Source organism: Helianthus annuus, chromosome 2 (genome assembly GCF_002127325.2).
Source record: "Helianthus annuus cultivar XRQ/B chromosome 2, HanXRQr2.0-SUNRISE, whole genome shotgun sequence".
NCBI lineage: Eukaryota > Viridiplantae > Streptophyta > Magnoliopsida > Asterales > Asteraceae > Helianthus > Helianthus annuus.
In genome coordinates, this window is record NC_035434.2 from 151,368,360 (window position 1) to 151,387,981 (window position 19,622).

The following is a 19,622-nucleotide window of genomic DNA, read 5'->3' on the forward strand; positions in this document are numbered from 1 at the left end:
TTGTCAAGAACTCTTACGATCAATCTTGGATCCCGAGACGACTCACACACTCTATGATGGACAATGGATGATGGTGGTGGATGATGGTGTTATGGTGGTGGTGGGTGGTGGATGAAGTGTGAGAGAGGTGGTGTGCCAAGGGATGAGAGAGAATGAAGCCAAGCTCCTCTATTTATAGGCTGAACAGAACGCTGGACACGGCCCCGTGTTCGCTGAACACGGCCCCGTGCCCGTCTGACATTCTCTCTCTTCATTAATTGTAATTGCGAATTACAATTAATGCGCCTGCTGTACTTTCAACACGCCCCCGTGTCCGCTGGGCACGGCCCCGTGGTGAGCAATGGAAGCTTCTACTGGTTTGTCTTTTCTGCTGCTTCCTGGGCACGCCCCCGTGTTCACTGGACACGGGGCGTGTTCAGGCTCTGTTCTCTTCTCTTTGTCTTGGGAGGTGCCGTTGAGGGTCCGGGCAGTTTACTTTTGTTCCTTTTCTTGTATTTATGGTAGAATTAGTGGTCTTTTTGCTTCTTTTGTGATTTTGAGCTCATTTCATCCTGAAAATACAAAAGGAAGACAAAAACACTCTTTTTCCAACATTAGTACTTAAAAAGGGTTAGTTTTATGCCTTAATTGATGTGTTTTATATGTTGCATTTTACACACATCAAATACCCCCACACTTGAACTTTTGCTTGTCCTCAAGCAAAACTCTTTTAATGTGGCTTACACTCCCAAATGGAATAGGTAGAAGAGAAGTTTTTTTTTTTTTTTTTTTTTTTTTTAACTTGTCCTAGAGTGTCGGGAATCCAAGGTTTGTATAGGTTCTATTTTTACCTTATTTACAATCTTATTCGTCATGGTTTATTTTGAACTTTTCATAAGATAAACTACTTAATTTGGCATAGCATGCCTTATTAAAATTCCATTTATATACAAGTTCACATACCTCACGGGAGATCACTCAATCACTCGGCCGAAGGTGTATATTTAAGTGAATCGCTCGAGAGCGGCACTGATTTACATTTTCCATATGCTTGCCAAGTGATCAATCCTCCTCCTTTTTAACTTTTACCTTTGTAAATATCAAGAGGTCTTTTGGGGTGAAGGCTTGGGTTTAAAGGTGGGTGGTTGGTTAGTGGTTAGTAAAAAGGGCGAAAATTGTAACAAGTGTCGGTTTTTCGTGAAATACCTTATTTTTGGTGACATTTATTTTTGAAGTATTTCTCCAAACAAGCTTTTTGTAGCTTATGTTTGTTTTTTACTTCAATTTTTTTTTTTTTTTTTTTTCACGTAAAGGTATGTTTATGAAAAACCGAGTTTGTCACTAAAATAAAGGTGAAAAAATGAAAAAGGTTTTTGGTGGGTAGAAAATTGTTTTGGGGGTAATGAAATGAAAGGTTTAGGCTCAAAGGGGTTTTCTAGGGGGGTTTTGGGTAGGTAAAAAAAAAAATAAAAAATAAAAAATAATGGTTTTGAAAGAAAAATAGTTAGTCCTAATGCCTCCATCATTTACTTACTTGGGTTTAAGCTGGTAAGGACCGGGAATGTATCGTCGTGGCAAGTTCTAGATTTGTAAAGACCGAGCGGCTATTCACACAAGAAACGAAAAATGAGCATTTAATCTAAGTATGTGTATTTTTATGCTCAATAAAGGCTCAAAACTCACTTTTTTGTGGGAATGGGTTTTTAATGTGACCAAGCATATATAATCGAATTTTAGCTAGACTTGTTATACCGTTTCATAGTTTTCTTATGTTAGTTCTTTTTATCACGACGCTATCGGTTGTAAGTTTGTAAAAATATAACCCTTTTATAACTTGTTATTCCCAACTTAAACTAAGACAAGTAAATAAAAAAAATGAAAAAGTTTTTGAAAAAATTTGGGGTGTTTAGCGGTTCCAATAGAGTTTTGTGTAAGGCTTGTTTTAGGATTTTGCAAAATTCCAAGGTTTTAGCATCCCCCCCACACTTAAATTACACATTGTCCTCAATGTGTCCAAAAATAGAGTTTTTGGTTGATTAGAATATGTAAAAGTGTGTTTAAAAACAAAGATTTGTGTTACTGGCGCTCTGGACACGGCCCCGTGTTGACCGGGCACGGCCCCGTGGTCAAGTGCCAGTAACAAAAATTATAGAATTGAAACAGAAGCCTGGACACGGGGGCGTGTTCGCTGAACACGGCCCGTGTCCAGTTACCTGAACTGGGTGATTTCCTGCAGGGGGCTCAGCACGGGGCCGTGTTGGTTGGGCACGGCCCGTGTGGAGCCTTCTGTTATGGAGATTTTTGTCGGTTTGTTCTGTTCTTCTGCATGGTTCCATTTTTTCTTGTTCCCTTTTTCATCCATTACCACCATGAGTCCATAAATCGTAAAAACCATCATGACATTGCTAATAGAGAGATTACATAAATATAGTTAATTAACTAAGGGGTACATAAGGTTATCATAAAGGTTCTACTTATTTAGGAAAATTTCGGGAATAGCTTCCCGATGTAGAAACATTCTTCAGCCCATGGCTCCTAGGTTCTCACTCAAAGCCATTCTTCTATCTCCCTTGGGAGGTAGAAGGTAGCTTCATTCTCGTCGGTATCTTGAGGAGGAGCGCTTACCGGGACTCCTTGCACTACCCTTGGTTGCGATACTTGGTGCAAGGCGTGCCATTCTGCTGGGATGATAACCTCGGGTACCACATTCCACGCCCTGTGTGTAATCACCGGAACCAAAGGCGGGGAAGCAAGAAGGTTTATCCTTTGGTGCAGAAGGTTTACTTCTTGCAGGCAGCCCTCCAAACTTATCGTCAGATGATTAACGCGATCCACCAAAGCTTCTTCTACACTTGTCAATTCGTCCACGGCTTCCCTTAAAGCGTAAACGTAGTTTACTAGGGAATCCTCTGCGGTGGACGATCTCCTTCCATTTCGGTTATTCCTTGAAGATGCTCCGCTGTTCCGGCTGGCCATTTTCTGCGAAATAAGCCGAGGAACTAAATTTTTGCAAAACAGTACCTCGAACACGGCCCCGTGCTCAGTGAGCACGGCCCCGTGTTCACTGTCTGCAGGAATTTTTGTCTAATGGTTCTAGGTTTTTAAATTATTTCTATATACTTTCGTCGTGTTATGAGCTTAGATAATTTAAAAACATAGTTATGGAACTAACTTTAGACAAGAATCCATAGCGAAAATTCCTACAAACCTTGCATAGAAGGTTGGAATCATGGGTTTCCAAGCTTCCATGGAGGTAGGGTTTGAAAAATTTTTGGAAGAAGAGGAAATGAACAAAAGTGGAAAAGATAAGATGGTCCTTAGGAACCTTCTTTTGGTACTTACCTAGGATGGTATATGTGAAGATTCCAGGGATCTCTGCTTGGTGGAGTGGTCAAAAATGAGCAGGATTCAGGCTGCATTTAAAGAAAACGACAGCACACTGAACACGGCCCCGTGTCCGCCGGACACGGCCCCGTGTGCAGAGAAAATCCTGACACATTTTGTCCGTATTCTGACAGAATCAGCAGAAAATCTTCTGAGCGAACACGGGGTCGTGGTGACCGGACACGGCCCCGTGTCGGAGGGCTGTCTCGTGGAGTTTTGTCTTTTCTAAGGCGCTTACTTATATCGGGTGGCTCCTGACTTGTTGGAACAACCCCAAAGTGCCTAAGATACCTTAATTGTCCTATACTAAGGCGAGAACGCAAGAGGTTGTCGGTGAGGGTAATTCCTATTTTCATTCTAGGTGGACAAGTCCAACCCTTTCCCGGGCTCTCGTTAAAGAAGGTGTATGCCGAATCGCTCAGGTCTATGTATGCACCGAACGAGGTCGATGGGGAGTCCTTCACGGCACAATCGGCACAGGGACGACTATCGTCCACGTCTTGTCTAGGAAGAAAGGTATTTTCGGGAGCAACGAGGTTGTCAGAATGCGGTTCCAACATTTCCTCATGGTCATCATCTTGGGATGGATCTAGGAAATCCTTCCTAAGTTCTTTTGACCAATTTAGAAGTAGTTCTTCTAGTTGAAATAGCTCGTCAAGGAGCATATCTCCTAGAATATCCGGTTGGGCGCATTCGAGGGAGAAATAGTGTTTATTTTTACTTTCGCCCCTCTTAAGGCTACAAGGAATTGGTGGGTCTATATAGTGTGGCCTATAAGTGAGGAAGAAACATTTTAATTCCTCGTGTTCGCCTCCACATATTTGACACCACAAACCATAAGAGTGCCGAAAGTAAAAAGAATCACTATTACTCATGTTTGTATCAGAAGTTACCAACCGCCGGGATCAAACGGTTCTGTTTTCAGCAACTGAATCTTGGGCACGGGGGCGTGTTGAGTGGACACGGCCCCGTGTTCAGCCTACTGTCTGATATAAAACAGGATTGCCAGTTCCAATGATTGGGCACGGGGGCGTGTTCAGCGGGCACGGCCCCGTGCTGAGCTCTGCAGAAGCTGAAAAATCTAAAAAAAATCCTAAAAAATTAAAGAAAAATAAAAAGATGATTAGGCCGTTGATTCCTAACTTTCTTAAAATCCTTGTGTCCCCGGCAACGGCGCCAAAAACTTGATGTGCGTGAAGTGTGTTATATTTTTAGATATATATTTAAGCCATTTTTACACTTTTAGCCAAGTTTTAAATTTATAAAACACGATATTTACTAACACTAAACACACATATGGGCAAGTGCACCCATCGTGGACGTAGTATAGTGTTGGTAAGATACCGAGGTCGTCCAAGGACACAAGAGCTTTTAATACCGGTTTATCCTCAACGTCTAATCAAATCAAAAAGTTAGAAAAATGTTTTAAACTAAGAAAAATAAAAACTAACTAAATGCTGAAAAAGAAAATAAAATAAAAACAGATAGACAAGATGAATCACTTGGATCCGACACGTGTGTTAGTATAACCTTTGATTATTTTCGCACTTTTGCACTTGTTTAAGAGATTATCTTAGTTATTGTAGTAGGCCCCTCTTTTGAAGGCGACGTTACCCTCAACCCAGTAGTTTGAGTCAGCAAGGATACAATCCTAAAGGGTCGGATTATTGAAAGATAATGAATTAAGTTATTAATGCAAATTATGGTAGGCCCCGCTTTTGGCGGTGACGTTACCCTCGGCTAAGTAGTCTGAGTCAGCAGGGATACAGTCCTAAATAGCCGGGTTATAGTATTAATAGTAGTTAGCTTATGAGGGGGTCAAAGAGTTTGGATCCCCGCCATCCAATACCTATGGGCATTGAAGGAAATCCTACTAAATTTGACCCAGGTCCCAAGCAGGACCTCTAAACGCTGAACAAGGGCAAGACCTTTACCAAACCGTTCCCTTAACCCCCGACCAGGTAGCCAACATACCTCCATATAGACCGTGGAGATATGAATGGTGAAAATCTTTTATTTTATATAGACAGTAAAATAATGCCAAGACACCACGGACAAACGATAAGGAAAGATCACCTTCAACATAAGTAACTAGTTATTAAAGTCATTAATACAAAACCAAATAAAAAGTGCAAAAGATTAAAAATAAAAAGTATTATACTAAACACTTGTCTTCACCAAGTGATGTAAGAGACTTAGGCAAACATGGCCTTGATTGTCAAGAACTCTTACGATCAATCTTGGATCCCGAGACGACTCACACACTCTATGATGGACAATGGATGATGGTGGTGGATGATGGTGTTATGGTGGTGGTGGGTGGTGGATGAAGTGTGAGAGAGGTGGTGTGCCAAGGGATGAGAGAGAATGAAGCCAAGCTCCTCTATTTATAGGCTGAACAGAACGCTGGACACGGCCCCGTGTTCGCTGAACACGGCCCCGTGCCCGTCTGACATTCTCTCTCTTCATTAATTGTAATTGCGAATTACAATTAATGCGCCTGCTGTACTTTCAACACGCCCCCGTGTCCGCTGGGCACGGCCCCGTGGTGAGCAATGGAAGCTTCTACTGGTTTGTCTTTTCTGCTGCTTCCTGGGCACGCCCCCGTGTTCACTGGACACGGGGCGTGTTCAGGCTCTGTTCTCTTCTCTTTGTCTTGGGAGGTGCCGTTGAGGGTCCGGGCAGTTTACTTTTGTTCCTTTTCTTGTATTTATGGTAGAATTAGTGGTCTTTTTGCTTCTTTTGTGATTTTGAGCTCATTTCATCCTGAAAATACAAAAGGAAGACAAAAACACTCTTTTTCCAACATTAGTACTTAAAAAGGGTTAGTTTTATGCCTTAATTGATGTGTTTTATATGTTGCATTTTACACACATCAATTTTCTCGGCCGGCACTTCTGTGATGAAGTCGGCTAGGACCTGACCCTTAATGGCCGGGCGCAGCCTGTACAAGATGTTATGGCCTCCCAGTTCAATGGCCCATTTTGCCAACCTTCCTGATGTCTCAGGCTTCTGTAGGATAGTGCCAATGTGGAAGTTTGTAAGCACAGTTATCACATGGCCTGTGAAGTATCGGCGCAGCCTTCGGGAGGCGTGTAATAGCGCAAGAACCAGCTTTTCCATTGTGGAATATCTTGTTTCTGGGTCAGTGAGTACCCTGCTGACATAGTAGATCGGGGTTTGTACCCCGTTTCTATCGACCAATAATACTGACCCTACTGCCTTATCCGAGGAGGACAAGTACAGTACGAGGGGCTCCTTTTCAAATGGTGCAGTCAGGGTAGGGAGTTCGATCAGACACGCTTTCATTTGTTGAAAAGCTGTTTCGGCCTCCGGGGTCCATTTGAACTCTTGTTTCTTCACACAATTGCGCAACGTGCTAATGAAGGGATACGACTTTGCGGCGTGATTGGAGAGAAAACGATTAAGCGCGGCCAGTCGGCCGGCCAGTCGTTGCATTTCTTTGATGTTTCGCGGTGAGGGCATTCGTTCTATAGCTTGTACTTTCTCTGGATTCACCTTGAAACCGCCGTTTGTGACAATGAAGCCTAGAAACTTCCCTTCTTCCATGCCAAAAGAACATTTGGCTGGATTTAGCTTCATATTTACGCTGCGCAATGAGTTGAAGGTTTTTTCGATGTCTTTCAACATTTGGTCCTCCTCGGGACTTTTAACCACTAGATCATCGATGTAAACCTCAATATGCTTTCCGATGTCACCTGCGAAGGTCTTGTCCATCAAGCGTTGATATGTCGCGCCTGCATTCTTTAAACCAAACGGCATCTTTGTGTAGCAGAAGATTCCAAGATCAGTCCTGAAGGCTGTCTTGTCTTCATCTTCGAGTTTCATCTGAACTTGATGGTATCCTTTGTAGCAATCCAAAAAGCACTTCCATCGGTATGGCGCGAGAGAATCTATTTTTTTATCGATCTCAGGCAAGGAATAGCAATCCTTTGGGCACGCCTTGTTGAGATCGGTGTAATCTACGCACATGCGCCATCCGCCGTTTGACTTTTCGACCATCACTGGGTTCGCAACCCAACTCTGATATCTTACCTCTCGCAAGATCCCGGCTTTGAGCAGCTCACATACTTGCTCGTTCATTGCTTTCGTCTTGTCTGCTCCTAGGCTGCGCCTTCTTTGGACCTTTGGCTCGACAGAGGGGTACGTGTTTAAGCAATGCTCGGTGATGTTGCGCGGGACACCGGTCATGTCTGCCGGGGTCCAGGCAAATATATCCATGTTTCGAAACAGCAGTTGCTTTAGACGTGTTCTGATGTCTGACGAAATGGCGTGGCCAATTGTCACAGTCTGCTCTGGGTACTTTCGGTTTAAAACCCATTTCTCTGGCTCGGTCGTGGAGACCTTCGCCGCCTTTGTTGGGCGCAGCTCTTCAGTTGACATTACTTCTTTCTTGGCATATATGATTGCTACTCCTGTCTTGGTTGGGAAACCTATCGCAGAATGGGGCGTTGAAGTCACCATGTTTAGCTCGCCTTGTGTTTCCCTCCCAATAAGCACATCATGCCTCGATTTCACTGGCATTACCATGAAGTTCACATTTGTTGTTCTTGAGTGTTTCCCGTCAGAGAGCGTGACGGGGAAACTGATCTGTCCGAGTGGAAAAACCATCTCGTTGCAAAATCCAGACAAAGGATAATCGACTGGCTCGAGTCTCACTTTATCCTCCTCATCCAACTGATTGAAACACTGTTCGTAAATGATGTCGGCAGTACTTCCCGGGTCTATGAATATGTAGTCAGTTTCATAATGCCCGATTATACCGGTAATGACGACGGGACGTGTGGCGCGAGGTCCGCCGCGCACTACCGGAAATATAACCTGCTGCTCTTGCCAAGAAGGTTCATAGGGGCGTTTGCCTTTCTCTTTCGCGCTATACCTGGGTCCGTTGACCATGTGAGTCTCTAGTCGTCGGACCTTTTTGTGGTTCCCTTCGTCATGGCGCTGGAGTTGACGGGTTTCCTTGCGTACATTCTTCACTAAATGGCTTAGCTTACCGCTTTTGAGCGCTCTCTCGATTTCTTGGCGCAAGCTATAACAGTCGTCGGTCAGGTGCCCTGAATCTTTGTGAAAGTCGCAGTACAAGTTGGGGTCTTGCCCTTTCTTGTTTGTCATTGGCCTGGGAGCCTTGAAATCGTGATTCTCCGTCATCAATACCTCCTTTGGCGTTTTTGTGAGCGGAGTCCAGTGTTTGTCACGATTGTCGTCTCTGACCGCCTTCTTGTAACCAATTCGGTCAATCGTTTCTCGCGCATCTTCTCTGTAGCGTGGCCTGTCGTCGCGGCCTCTTGGTCTCTCAGACTTCCAGTCATGACTCTTGTATTTGTTACGCTTATTGTTGTTGTCGCGCGTACTTCCTCTTGAGAATCGATCTTCAGGGTAGTAGCCCTTTCCACCAGCAAGGGACTCCTCAGTTTGCGCGACGATTTTTGCGGCTTCCATTAGTTTATCCCACTCCTTTGGCATTCCATCTTTGCCTGTGATGGTTCTAATGAGACTGTCGCATCGTATGGCCTTCTTGAAGTGACAGCGCATGAGTTGCTCACTGACGCCGCCTATTTCCAGACATTCTTTGTTAAAACACGTGATGAAGTCCTCCAGACCTTCACCATCTCTTCGCCAAATATCTTCTACTTCGGCTGTGTCGCGTTGGTAGCGACGTTGTTGGCTAAAGTAGCTCAAGAATTGCGTCTTGAAATCTGTCCATGATTTAATCTTCCCAGGCGGAAGGCTGTCAAACCAGGCACGAGCCGCCCCGGTAAGAGTTTGAATGAACAGGTGGCACCACATGGGCATGTTCCAACCTCCCATGCAGCCCACACTCGTGAACGTTCTGACGTGATCGTCTGAATCAGTCAATCCATTGAATTTCCCGACAGTCGGGGGTAGCTTCTCTCGTGAAAGCGGCGCGAGTGCAATTTTCGGGATAAACTTGGAGTGCTCCGCAGCTTCCGCTGGTCGGTATGCCAGGCGGAAATCTCTTTCAGCTTCTTCTGTGTAGCCAATGTGTTGCCTTGGCTTGTAGTACTCATGGTTTTTTGGTAAACGATTAAAGACTGACGATTCCTCGTCACCTTCCCATGTGGGATCATACGGATCCGTTTCTTCCCATTCGTTGTTCATGTTGCGCGGCGTGAGCCGGCTGTGAACAGGGCCTCGTTGAAGGTTCGACGGATAGTCGTAGTAACTATCCGTTTCCCCTCTTGTATCGCGCGTGTCTTGTACGCTTAAACGTCTTGTAGGGGGAGGCCTGTTGATTCTGCCTTGTAGATTGGCTGGCGGGGGCATTTGGCGCACCCCCTGACTCTGAGGGGTGACCAAGGACGGTTCTGCCGTCAAAACTGCTTGCTGCGCGATCAGCGATTGGTATGCTGCATTGATGGTGGCGATGTTCTTGGCATAACACGAGGCTGGGGTTTCGCCTTCTGGTAAGCCTAGTAATGCAGATACATTTTGAGGTGGCGCTGTGTTCGAAGGTCCTTCGCCGTTGTTCCCTGGGGTGACCACTTGGGTGATGCGGTTAATGCTCCCGCGCGGTCCCCCAGTATTGGTGATTTCAACTTCGCCGATTTCTTCGATTTGTTGGGCTTGGAAGTTTTGGATTCCTTCACCCAACGCCATGTTAGAGTTGGTTCCGAAACCGAACTCTGGAATGGGTCCTTGACCAGTCATAGTCGAAGGATGAAAAAGATGTCAAAGGCTCAAATAAAAGAAGATGAGGGTGGTTATAGAAAAAATCGGTGGGCGCCAATGAAGAAACACTGATCTAATTATGGAATTAGATTGGTTTATGTTCCTTTCATGATGGTTAATCTTCTTATGGATATTTGAGCTCCGACTTGATAATCTGGTCCTGCAAAACAGAACACCGTTACTCGTTAAGAGGGGAATGTGGGGGTTTCCCTCTTAACCAGGCTCCGGCGTGAGAATAAGCGACTGCTTTGAGAGTAATTAAGTGTTAAGAGTGAGAGTAGAGGGAATAGAATGTTTAACCTGTGGAATGAGGTCTCTATTTATAGCCGGAGAGGTGTAAGGGGTTATGGGCTGATGGGCCTTGGGCCGGAAGCGGACAACAAAACGGATATGCTCTTTGTCTCACTGGCGTCGACCGCTTAGTGGCTTCTAGACGTTCGTCGGTGCTGGCGCACCTTGATTGGAGCCACGTGTCATTGTTGTCGGCCTTGTTGTCCTTCTGTCATCAGCAGACAAGTGGAGATCGTGGGACAGTTGTCTCCGTCCTCTGATTGGTGCCACGTAGGCGTCCTTGTGTACTTCTCGTCAGGCGATCGTGGCGCACGATTGAGCAGAGCCTGCTAGACGCTCATTGGCTCCTTTTACTGCCACTTGTACCTTATGTACCACTGTAGGTAACCGTGCGCTTCCCTACTGAGTGGCTCTTGTTGGACAGCAAACTAACCCGCGCGGGGTTAGCATGCTCATTTGTTCCATTGTTTTATGCTAAGTGCTGATATCTGAGCCTCTTGTGGGCCTTGCATCGCGCGGGATAAACTACCACGTGTGCAGGTCGCGCGTGGATATTATTAATAAGTTTTCTGAAATAAGGAGTATGGTCTCGCGCGCAACCTGGGCGGAGGTTTGCGCGACTTTTTGGGACCATACCCCTTCATATAGTAAAAATGATATAACCACAGGGGCCAAAAACGTAATTTACTCTAATTAAAAACTAGTTCAAAGATTACATTAAATAAATTGATTATGCAAAAAAAAAAAAAAAAAAAAAATTATACAATACTAAATGCTTCCCAACAACCAAACACAAACACAAACAATAGTAAACACAACATTAAACCCCTCACCAATGAACCTCCTTTATTCCCCAAAACAATCAATCTCTTTAATAACCTTGCTATATTCAAGCTTTCGGTTTCAAAACCTTTGGTGTCTCCCATGTGAAATCGGGATCTTCCCGACCAAAATGCCCGTAAGCCGCGGTTTTCTGGTACCTATAGTTCCCGCCCCGTTTAAGGTCAAGATTGATGGCCATCATACCCGGCCTGAAGTCGAAGTTTTCCTTGATCAAAGCAAGGATATCCCTATCCGGGATTGTTCCAGTTTTATACGTGTCAACAAACACAGATAACGGTTCAGCCACACCAATGGCGTAGGAAACTTGAACAATGCACCTGCGTGCGAGCCCAGACGCGACAACACTCTTAGCCGCTTGCCTAACAATATACGCACCACTTCGGTCGACTTTGGTTGGGTCTTTTCCGGAGAAAGCACCACCACCGTGTGCACCCCAACCACCATAGGTGTCGATGATGATCTTTCTACCGGTCAGACCCGCGTCTCCGTGGGGACCACCGATCACGAAACGGCCAGATGGGTTAAGATGAAAGATGGTGTTTTCATCAAGGTATTGGGCTGGGATAACTGGCTTGATCACATGTTCTTTGAGATCAGCAGCGATCTGCTCGTTAGTCACGGTTTCGTCGTGTTGGGTGGAAATGAGAACGGTGTGAACCCGCGTGGGGACCATCGCACCGTTGTCGTTTTGATACTCGACAGTCACTTGGGTCTTGCCGTCGGGTCTGAGCCATGGGCAGGTCTTGTTTTTTCGGACTTCGGTTAGCTTGGCACCGAGCTTGGTTGCGAGGACGTGGGTTAACGGCATAAGCTCAGGGGTTTCGTCGGTTGCGTACCCGAACATGTGACCTTGGTCACCGGCACCGATTTCTTCGGGTTTCTTGGTTAAATGACCGTGAACACCCTGGGCGATATCTGGGCTTTGTTGCTCGATATTGACTAGCACATTGCATTTGTCAGCATCGAGACCAACATCAGCAGAGGTAAACCCGATGTTCCTGCACGTGTCACGGACGATTTTCTCGTAGTCTACGGTAGCCTTGGTGGTGATCTCACCGAAGACCATGACCATGTTGGTTTTGGTGCATGTTTCGCAGGCGACTTTGCTCTCGGGGTCTTGTTCTAGGCATGCGTCGAGGATGGCATCTGAGACTTGGTCGCAAAGTTTGTCGGGGTGTCCCTCGTTGACAGACTCAGATGTGAATAGGAAGGTCTCCATCTCTCAACTGCAACACACAAAATGGACGAAAAGATGTTAGAATTAGCATACTGTTGACTGTATGCAGATTACTTAAGGCAGATTAAAGTCATTCACATCGTAAATTTTGAACCACATTTCAAGTATAATTACTTAATTAGCCGTTAATTGAGGACAAATCTAACCTAGATAGCATGAATTCACCATTCTTATAGTTTTGATCATGATTCAAATAATGCATCAACAATAACTAATCACTAAAACGTAACCGATCTCTCTAAAAAAACAACATAACAGAAAAAAATTTAGGCATTTGCAGAGCATCAACAATCTGATCAGATTCACGAAAAACTTCAAATCATAATACATACAACAGAATCAAGTTAAGAGCAAGATCTAGAGCTAAAATGTACAGATCACTCTCAAAGCAGCAAAATGTGTACAAATTCAAGCATCTGTAGATCAACAACATTCTGAGTAAATCAACTTAAGAGCAAGATCTAACCTAAATAACACGAAGAGAGCATTATCATACTTTAAAATACACAATTCAGACGATGCATTACTAACAACGAACCACTAAAACGTACAGATCTCACTAAAAACAACAAAAAGCATTTGCAGATCAACAACAATCTGATAAGTGTGATTCATAATAAACTCAAACTCGAACCGCACGCAACATAATCAACGTAAGAGCAAGATCTAACCTAGTTAACACGAATTCAGCGTTATTACAGTTTCAAACACGATTCAAATGATGCATTACTAACAACAAAATCGATAAAACATCAGTCATTTGCAGATCATCAACAACCGGTCAATGTAATTCATAATAAACTTAAATTCAAATCGCACACATCAGAGTCAAGTTAACTGTAATGAGATCAGTGTGATTCAACAAGAGTTATAAGCAAAAGATAGAGCGCAGAGGAACAAACAACTGAGAATCGAAGGTACCTTGTGATGTAGAGATTTGGGGAAAATGGGAGAGAGAGATAGAAGGGTGGGCGAGTAGGGCAAAGAATGATGGGGGAATATATAGGTGCGGATGAATAGGGACGCGCTTGTGACTCGCTCACTGCCGACACAAGATGTGGACCCACTGCCAACCCAACCACTTCTTTCCTTCCCACCGACACTATTACTTCCATATTTATAACTTAAATTAATATTAACTAGTATTAAACACCCCCTCCGCGTTGCGGCGGGGGCGAGTACTAATGCCACACTACTGTTAGTGACCACCGACACTGAAGTTGCGGTGTTAATGCGAAGAAATTAAAACGAAACGTCGAAACGTAAAACATAGAATAAAATAACTAAGTTGATATAGGACTCGCGCGTTACGATGAACCCGCGTCAATTTTTTCTCGTTTGACAGGTTCATCGTAATCTATATATAATATATATCATTACCACTATACAAACCATAATGCATATATTACAACAACCATTGCATCAATATGTTGCAAATTATATTTATACAAGATTTTGGCTAAATTAATTAGATTATTATAAATAATAATAGTTTACAAATAAAACAACACAACTTTGAATGGATCAAACCGATTGAATATGATAAGATAATGAAACCATTATTTGATTAGGGTACAACCACTTAAGCACAATTTACAACCATACATGCATACAAAACAAATTGAGTTTGGTAAGATAATGAAACCATTATTATTTGATTAAGGTACAACCTATATTTAATTAAGGTACAACAATTTAAGCATAAGTTACCATGAAATACGCACACAATTGTTTAAAATTAATAGTATATAAATAAAGGTACAACAATTTAAGCACAAGTTACCACCAAATATGCACACAATTGTTTAAATTAATAGTATATAAATTAATTAAATAGAGAGTGGTGCTGGGTGAGTAAATGGTATCAGGTACGGGTAGAGAATTGGTACTGGATTTATCAAATCGGGTACATTTTTGATACCGATTTTTAACATTTTCGGTACTGATTTTATCCTCATATATCAGTACCGTACCCGGGTATATTCGATACCGATTCAAGGATTTGCGGTACTGATATCGGTTCACTACTGGTTGGTACCAGGCTCGTCTCTAGAGTGATGTGCAATTTGCGGTACCTGTGGGTTTGATTACTAGATGATAGATTTTTTTTTTTCCTGAAAGGTTCATATTATTCACAAAACCAACACCCCAACCAGGGGCGGTCAACAACAAAAAAAAACCGACTACATCAAAGAAAAAATACGCTAATCTAATCAAGACACGGATCTATTCCTTGACCTATGTTTATACCATAAGAACCCAAGCGATTGAATGTTTTGAAAAATCTTCTCAATACTAACAGCCTCATTAGCAAATCTACAACTGTTTCAAGCCTTTCATATACACCAACACACAACTATTAATATACCTTAAAACGCAACCTTGATCTCTCTAACTAGACTATGGATGAATGCTACTAGTCGAGGGCTTGTTTTAGTGAGCAAGTGTCAAGTGGGTGGGGATCATATCAACATGGGTTTGTGTTTACTAGCTTGTGAAATTTCGTACTTTATTGCATGTGACTATTTCTTTTATAATTGATTATAACCATTATTTCAAGATCGGTTCCAAAAAAATAATTATTTTAGTGGGTGAACGTGCCTTTTCAGATAATTATATAGTACTTTTGATGTTTCCCAACAAATATAATTGTTTAAGTGGTCAATATCAATGTTTTAAAACTCGGTAAATACTGGTAGGTAATACTGATATTACCGGTACTGGATGTAAATCTGCTACGAAACACCCTGGAAAATTAGTAAAACGGCACAAGAGTTATGCCGGCGGTAAAATCCGGTATACCGGTTTATACCGTAATACCGATACTGGCCCAATGTAACTTATTCTAGATGTAAAATTAGAATTATTCTAAGTTGGTGACAAACTTATGACAATGGCATGTGTTGCTTTGGTCAACTCGGAAGCTTATGTAAGCTAATGCAATATGAGTTGAATTCACTAACGCAATGAGATTGATCTCTATGAGGGTATAAATGTCGTCATAAGTGAAGTTACGGAAATGTTGATCAAATGGCAAGAAATGTGGGGGAGGATCCATTTAAGAAACAACCCTATGAGGGTATGTAGAAATGGTTTTCACTACCCATCTGGATGTTATCCAATAACACTTAAATGTGGGGGTGTCTGATATTCGTTAAATTATACATGTTTTAGTCCCACATTTTACTTCTGTTTTAAGCGTTTTTGACTGAAACATCATTGTTTAGGTACCAAATCAGGTACTTTTCCATTTTCAGGTCTTAAACAGTGTGCAAAATACAAATCTGGAGAAAACGAGGCGATTTAAGGACATTTATGGTGAAATTAGCAGATTCTGATGAACTGCAAGATGGTGCACGACCGTGCGCCTCACAAGCACGACCGTGCATGAGCTGCGATCCCGGAAGCACTACCAGTGCACAAGCAAGTGCACTGATTTACTCGGAACGCACGACCGTGCGACCCAAGTGCACCCCGTGCACCACCTGAACCTCAGATTCTGATGAAATTCCCGGTATTCTGATTAACTTCCAGGCAATGCACTACCGTGCATCCAAACGCACGACCGTGCATCCAAACGCATGACCGTGCATATCTGAGTGTCAGATCAACTTGTCCACTTGGGTCTGACCCTTTTCAAATAAATGACGTCACCCGACAACTAGATCAGCATGACCGTCCACTTTCAAGTGCACAGCCGTGCTAAACAGTAAATTGCCTATAAATAGCAGCATTCGCTACTGATCAAAGTGTTGGGTTTTTCTCCAAGTTTCTAGGCGATTTCTGAGGTTCGAAGCTCTCCTGATCAGGCCGATTTCAAGCCTCAAGATTGAATAGAAGCTTAACCAATCCAATCCATCAATTCCTTGCTTGTTTATGGTTTGATTTCTTGTTCTTAAACATGTATTGCTGATCATTCTTCAAGTAATGAGCTGATGTTATGTTATGTTATGTTATGTTATGTTATGTTTATGTAGTATTATGTAATAGTATTAATGAACTTGTTTCATGCATGATCTTTGGTTTGTAATCTCATTTATATGAATCTTTAGTAGTTTTTTCATGGTTAAATGATGAATGTTTCATTGATGTTGGATTCTTGATTATGTTTGATTGTCTTGGATGATGAATCTGTGGTTAGTTAAGATTGTTAACAATTCCTTGATTAATCACTTGTTTGTAAACTTTGTTTACACCATGAGACTCGAGAGGGGTATTGGTTTTATCAAAGATAAATCGGATTTTGATTAAGAATGGTTTCTTGCACGTAAGGGTTCTAACGAATTATATGGTGTTGTTACATGTTCTTGACGCGGTTTATGATCTTTGTTTAGTAGTTTTGGTTGAAATTCCTATATTGGTAGTTTTGTGTTCAAGACTTGTAAAATTAAATAGTTTGTTATATGATCTACTTTAATGCTTATCTTCATGGCTGCATTGTGACCATCAGTATTGCTTTCTTTGATAAGTGAGGTTAGAAAACTCCTAGCGGATGACTAATATATCTTTAAAGATTCACATGAATATACATCAATAGCTCGCTAATGAATGATTTTAGGTGCTTAACGTTTGTTTATCGCGTTAACTTTCTGAAGAATCATCATGTTAGAAAACTCCTAGCGGATGACTAAATGTTTTGCAATTGGAAAGTTGATCAAGAGCTTTTGTGACATATCTGATGTAGATAACATGTTTAGGTTGTTTGCAAAACAAGATAATATATATTTTTTTCATATTTGGAGTCTATTATGTTTTAAATATATTTTTAGATAATTTTAGTTAAAAACTTATTCACTTATTCTTTTATCCGGTAAATCAATGACAAAGATTTAGTACTCAACTCCGCATGTGTTCCATGGATCGATATCTGGCTCTTACCAATACTTTGCTACATATATGATAGGATACACTTGTCCTTTTGTGTGTGTTTTAATGTTAAGGTATAAACCATTTTTATAAATATTAAAACCGAGTTCGTGTGTAAAATTCACCGTAAATACCTGTGCACTTAGCACGACACCAGTGTCTTGCATTTGTACCATAATATTTTTGCAATAAGGATTTTGTAATCCAATATAACGTTGTAAACAGACGACTAAGTGGAGGACACAAATGTCGTAGTGCATAATGGAGATGTGTTTGCCTTAAATGATAAATATATCATTCTAAGACAAATATTATAACCAGATTCAGGCGGCCACTGAGGTTATAGTTTTAGAAGTTGACAATAGGCAATGTTAACTTTCGAGTTACGAACACGTCATGACAATTGATCTCAACTGCAAAGTTATCTTCAGTGACTTATTAATGACAAAGATAATGTTATGGATCCAACAACTTGAGGGTTTATTAGAGATCAAGTTGTGGAAGGAGACTATAACCCATGGAAAAAGGGTGTGTGAAGGAAACTTACCTTAGTTGACTGGAGATCTCAAGATCTAAGTTCAATAGGACAACGAATTCATATGCCTAAGGGTGGTCACTCTGGGGGCATAGCAGATATGCATAAGCTGGTATATATGGTATATATACCCCCTAAACGATAAAAGGGTGTTTAAATACGTCCTAATTCATTCATATGAAATTCAGTGACAAATTGTGACGCTAAGCATATTATTTGGTAAATGATTTTGCGTAATCATGGTAACCACGATGAGAATCACCTATGTTAGAGAGAAGTGGAGTCGCTTCGATTGGAATTGGGGGAACAATTCCTAGAGCTCTCGCAGAACCAGGAAAGTATTTCATGACCATTTTTGGACACAACTATGAGGGGATGACCCGGCTAAGGAGAGTATTGTGTGAAGTGTATTGTCGTCTACACAAATGGCGGTTTGTTCAAGGATATCGCGTCTACACACCGCTAGGAGACTAAGTATGCTTCACAAAGGAAGGTTCAAAGCTAATACCTACCTATCCTGCAATACTCAACTATCGAGGTTGCATTCGGATTTTTGTGTATTTTGATCAATCTCCATTATGTGGGGGATTGTTGTAAATTTGGTGAATGGATATCTAGTAAATTTATAATTTAGTGAAATTATAAAAATTATATAAACTCTTCATGTGGTGTATTGATGACAACTCCTGAGTAGAGTTTCTTTTATGGCAATTGATTAGAGATTTTATGGCAAAATTAAGTCTCTAATTATGTTTGACTTTCACTACCCATGGTTCTTGCATACTTAGTAGGTTGTGTGCCTCTTTTGATGGGGTTAGAGGAAATAAAAAATATAAGCAAAAAGATACAAGAAAGAGAGATGCATACATGAAGAGTACTTGGAGAAGAAGTACTTGATGATCCATATGTTGGGAACATATAGAGATAAGTTTATTTACACGATTCAACTACATTTCTATTCTTAGTTTCCAAAAGGCCTAACGCTGTGATTTTACCCGGTGTAACATCGGGCGTGTGGCCTTTTCCGGCAGTACAGACTGCTTCGGCTGTTTTACCTTGGGAGACAGACGCGTCGTCTTTGGTAGAGGCACGAAATCTGTTTTAAGGTAAGCGTGTTGAACACGTCACTCAGCCACAACCGTCAACATTTGTTTGTTAATTTTTGTAAGAAATTAATATACAAGAAGACGATTCAAGACCTCGTTGAAGCATACACAAAAGACTGAAAACACAATGGACTATACAAGAAGACGTGGTTAAAGCTCTTGTTGAAGACCATAGTTTGAATCACAATTACATATGTTGTATTATACATTATATTCGTAAGAATTTATACACGGTACATGTAATATAATTTCCCAAATATGTAAATAGAGTATTTTACTATTTTTATTTATATAATTTTTATTAAAATAGTGACCCATGTCCTACAACATATATGAGCTTTTCTTACTTCTAGTTGTTAGAATGTTTTCGGCAACCCATATTTCTTTGATATTTTCTCTGTTTAAACATAATTGGTTCGTCAAAACAGTTGCCTGGTTATACAACTTCAATAGATTCTGTTTCTTTCATTTTAAGACCATCGATCTCACAACGTAGTGTTTGTAATCGTATGGTCTTTACCCGTTCTTCACCTCTATAGGTTCTATGAAGCGTATTCCATGCATCTTTTTCCGAATTTGACGTTGAAATTCTTTCAAAAGACAACTCCATTTACAACCTAATATAACATGTATAACGCCTTCTTGTCCTTTTTTTTCTCTAAATTAC

General features: G+C 41.7%; 1 protein-coding gene across 1 annotated transcript; it reads right to left on the reverse strand.

Annotated features, from left to right (window-relative positions):
- Positions 1-11,035: 11,035 nt before the first annotated feature.
- On the reverse strand, positions 11,036-13,486 carry LOC110924399 (S-adenosylmethionine synthase 3). Its single transcript, XM_022168410.2, has 2 exons — positions 13,370-13,486; positions 11,036-12,437 (listed from the first exon to the last, which is right to left on the reverse strand). The coding sequence occupies exon 2, from the start codon at positions 12,428-12,430 to the stop codon at positions 11,258-11,260; it is 1,173 nt and encodes a 390-aa protein (XP_022024102.1). The 5' UTR covers positions 12,431-12,437; positions 13,370-13,486; the 3' UTR covers positions 11,036-11,257.
- Positions 13,487-19,622: the final 6,136 nt, after the last annotated feature.